We start from the raw sequence: 3,690 nt of genomic DNA, 5'->3' as shown, positions 1-3,690 counted from the left end.
GTTCTTAATTAATGCTTTTACCATGAATGTATTTTTTGGATAACATGCGTGAAAGCATACTCATATTTGACTTATTTTCTTTTAAGACTTTATAAGAAAGCTTACTCGTTTTAATAATTATGAATAGAGGGGAGTTGTCCCGACGATGATTGTGGTCCGGCACCGCGACTTACTTCATTATCTGCGTGTTTTAAGCTAATCCAGCCAATCACTGGTCTTGTGTTTCTGAATCATACTTATTAAAACTCATAATTTTCTTAAAAAATTTTAAACCAAAATTATTCAAATTTGAAATAAAATTAACAATCGCACATAACCACAAAAAAAAAAAAAAAAAAAAAAAAAAAACTTTGTTTTCATTGATATATATATATATATATATATATATATATTATATATATATATATATATATATATATATAGAGGGTGAGGTTCAATAGAGAACCATAATTAACCAACGAACCAATCTTTTTTTCAACTTTTAAAACTTATTTTTTATCAAAAATAAAAACTACAAATACAAAAATTCATAACTTTTTGTCCTTTTTCTAATGATATAAAATTCGACTTTTTTTACGTCAAATTTACAATGTGAATCTTCGAAAGTTCACAACGTGAATCCGGATTTACATGGTAAATACGAAAAATATTTTTCACATTCACAATGTTAATATATGAATTTAAATATTTTTAGATTTGTTTTTCGATAAAGAATAAGCTCTAAAAATTGAAAAAAAAAAAAATTGGTTCCTTGAATAACCCATAATATATATATATATATATATATATATATATATATATATATATATAGAGAGAGAGAGAGAGAGAGAGAGAGAGAGAGAGAGAGAGAGAGAGGGGCACGTGGTATGTATGTTGATGAACACAACACTGAATCAGTATGAAAAAGAAGAGCGGGTTTTGTTTCGGAAGACTTGTTAATAGATAGGACTTGGATGGTGTAAACAAAAAGAAACTTTTTAATTTTTTTTTTCAGGTCAAACAGCGTCAAACAGCGTTAAACACGTTTGGCTTTTTTTGTAGGTATATATAAGACAGGATATTTACACCCACAAACTTAACTATTCATCACTTGATATAGCAACATAAGAAGATGGTGAAGGCACCTTGTTTTGACAAAGATGGAATTAAAAAAGGTGCATGGAGTGAAGAGGAAGATAGTAAGTTAAGACTCTACATTGAAAGACATGGTCACCGTAACTGGCGTGAACTTCCCAAGTTGGCTGGTACGTTTCATTTTCTAATTTTATATAAAAAGTTTCAGATATATTTGTACAACTACTCATATATATACTTCATTTCTTTCTTTTGTTAAGGTTTATCTAGATGTGGGAAGAGTTGTAGGTTGAGGTGGATGAATTATTTGCGCCCAAACCTAAGGCGTGGAAAATTTACAAAAGAAGAAGATGATGTCATTTTCGATTTACATAAAAAGCTTGGCAGCAAGTAGATTCAAATGATTTAACCCCTTGCTATAACAACTTCTTTTCAAACTTTCACTTAGATATATTTAATCTAAAAAGAATCATATTGTTATATCCACAGATGGTCAGTGATGGCTGCACAATTGCCTGGAAGAAGCGACAATGAAATAAAAAACCACTGGCACACACATTTGAAAAATCACGTCCGGAAAGATGAAATTATGTCAACAAATGAACATGTTGGAAATTCTGAATCGGGTAACCCCAAAGGCTGCCCTGCAAAAATATCAGATTTAGAAGCCCAAGAGGAAGTTGGAGTTTTATTGAAAGTACTATCATCCGGAATGTCATCTTCTTCAACAAGTGAACAGTCACAACATTGGTTGAGTGACTCAAGTTATGCAGTTCCGAGCAATGTTACACCACATTATATTGATTCCGTCAAAAGTTTCTGGACCGAGCCATTTTTACTTGACAATGACGAGTTCCTATCATCAAGTGATAACATGTTCTCACCAATGTTCTTTTGATGGAAAAGAATGTTTATACAATGTGTTCAACCTGATTTTATATGAGGGAAGTATAGTTTTGGATGAAATGAATATGACAATATTAAGAACCTTATCAAACTAGATATTTAGATTTGTAACGAAAATAAACTAGAATTGCAACTGCGTTGTTTGTTACCTGATTTACAACCTTTCATGTAATGACACTTTCCATAAAATATAAGATTTACAATTTTTTTGCTTCTATCTCCTCTTACTATTGAGGAGATTCTAATTTCAATCTCCATAAAAGGAATTAAGTCAAGTAAGCTCTAACATGACTACCTTTAAACACCCCTTTCCTCACATATGAGAAAATAATCATTCTTCCATTTCATTTTTTCTGTTTTCGTAAATATATGGGCCACCCAATAACAAAATCATCAATATCCTTTGTTTATAACTATAATCATAACATGTTAATAAAGTGGTATCGTTTTCTACAACTTGTGTAGCAACGAGCTGTATGAGAGGTTGATATCCAAAATCGACACCACTGAATCTGAAGACGAGATTTGTGTTTTCTGGTAGCTTCCAATGGATGGAGAGAGAGAGAGAGAGAGAGAGAGAGAGAGAGAGAGAGAGAGAGAGAGAGAGAGAGAGAGAGAGAGAGAGAGAGAGAGAGAGAGATCCTTTAAAGTGCTAAATAAAATGTAGGAAAAAAAAAAGTAAAATAGTCTTTTTCAAGTTTGAAAATGACCAAATCCATAATAAAAATAGGCAAAACAAACCATATCAATAGTTTTGAAACTCATTAGGCGTACTAAAGAAATTAATAAACATAAGGACAAAATTTGCAACTTTGTTTTAAAATGTTGGTGCTTGGTTACGACGAAAATGCAATAATGGTCCTTGTGTGTTTAGTAAAAAAATATCACTTTTGTTAAAAAAAAAAAAAAAAAACATTTTGTACTAGCATCACTTAGTCTAAAATAGAAGTTTTATTGCAGTTTTGTTCAAATTTGTTTTTTAAATATGTCCTTGGTTATTACTATCAAACCCACTCATCCACCCTTTACTATGAAACACAATGACTCTCTCTCTCTCTCTCTCTCTCTCTCTCTCTCTCTCTCTCTCTCTCTCTCTCTCTCTCTCTCTCTCTCTCTCTCTCTCTCTCTCCAACTAACATACCACCGCTTGGCGGTTCATCCTATTCATAGGGGACGCCGCTCTTTGCAGAGCCACACAAACCATCGACGAAGAAGTAGATCTAATAGACGGAATCATGTAGATATGAAAGACAGAGGGGTCAAAGAACCTCGATGACGAAATTGTTGCTCGTCGACTACCCAGTGGATTTGTAATTAGTCAAACACCAAAACCCTAACATTATCCGACACCGAATTCGCCATAGAAGAAATGGAGGGCGGAACCCTAATCGATGACACCATTTTGCTTCCGCCCTTCATCCTCTCCGTTGGATTTGATAGACTCGTCAGAGCGTGAGTTTTCTAATGGTTAAGAAGGCGAGGATCGTGTTATGGTTTCTTGATGATGGTGGTGGGTTTTCTCCATTGTCATATTTTAAATCTTGTAGTCATTAGTGAAGCCGGAGAAGACGATAGACAACGTTAGTAAATCTAGTTTAAGTGGTTTTTGACATTAGTGAATTTTGTTTCGGAGGTTTCCGTGTAACTCGATGAATTGTGGCTATAAGATAATGAGTTATGGAGATGTCATTGGTTTTCGGTTAAACACAC

General features: G+C 33.1%; 1 protein-coding gene across 1 annotated transcript; it reads left to right on the top strand.

Moving 5' to 3' along the window:
* Window positions 1-1,000: 1,000 nt before the first annotated feature.
* Window positions 1,001-2,157, top strand: LOC111884618 (transcription factor MYB10). The gene is made up of 3 exons (XM_023880919.3): window positions 1,001-1,244; window positions 1,335-1,464; window positions 1,564-2,157. The coding sequence occupies exons 1-3, from the start codon at window positions 1,112-1,114 to the stop codon at window positions 1,970-1,972; spliced, it is 672 nt and encodes a 223-aa protein (XP_023736687.1). The 5' UTR covers window positions 1,001-1,111; the 3' UTR covers window positions 1,973-2,157.
* Window positions 2,158-3,690: the final 1,533 nt, after the last annotated feature.

Source organism: Lactuca sativa, chromosome 3, assembly GCF_002870075.4.
Source record: "Lactuca sativa cultivar Salinas chromosome 3, Lsat_Salinas_v11, whole genome shotgun sequence".
NCBI classification, from domain to species: Eukaryota; Viridiplantae; Streptophyta; class Magnoliopsida; order Asterales; family Asteraceae; genus Lactuca; species Lactuca sativa.
This window is presented reverse-complemented; position numbering and strand designations above follow the sequence as displayed.

What these genes read in the sequence shown, in the direction of transcription:
- LOC111884618 (XM_023880919.3), top strand. Translation starts at nt 1,112, where the DNA reads ATGGTGAAGGCACCTTGTTTTGACAAAGATGGAATTAAAAAAGGTGCA. An exon ending in TGAACTTCCCAAGTTGGCTG is followed by an intron (nt 1,245 to 1,334) that starts GTACGTTTCATT and finishes TCTTTTGTTAAG; the next exon opens with GTTTATCTAGATGTGGGAAG. An exon ending in CATAAAAAGCTTGGCAGCAA is followed by an intron (nt 1,465 to 1,563) that starts GTAGATTCAAAT and finishes TTATATCCACAG; the next exon opens with ATGGTCAGTGATGGCTGCAC.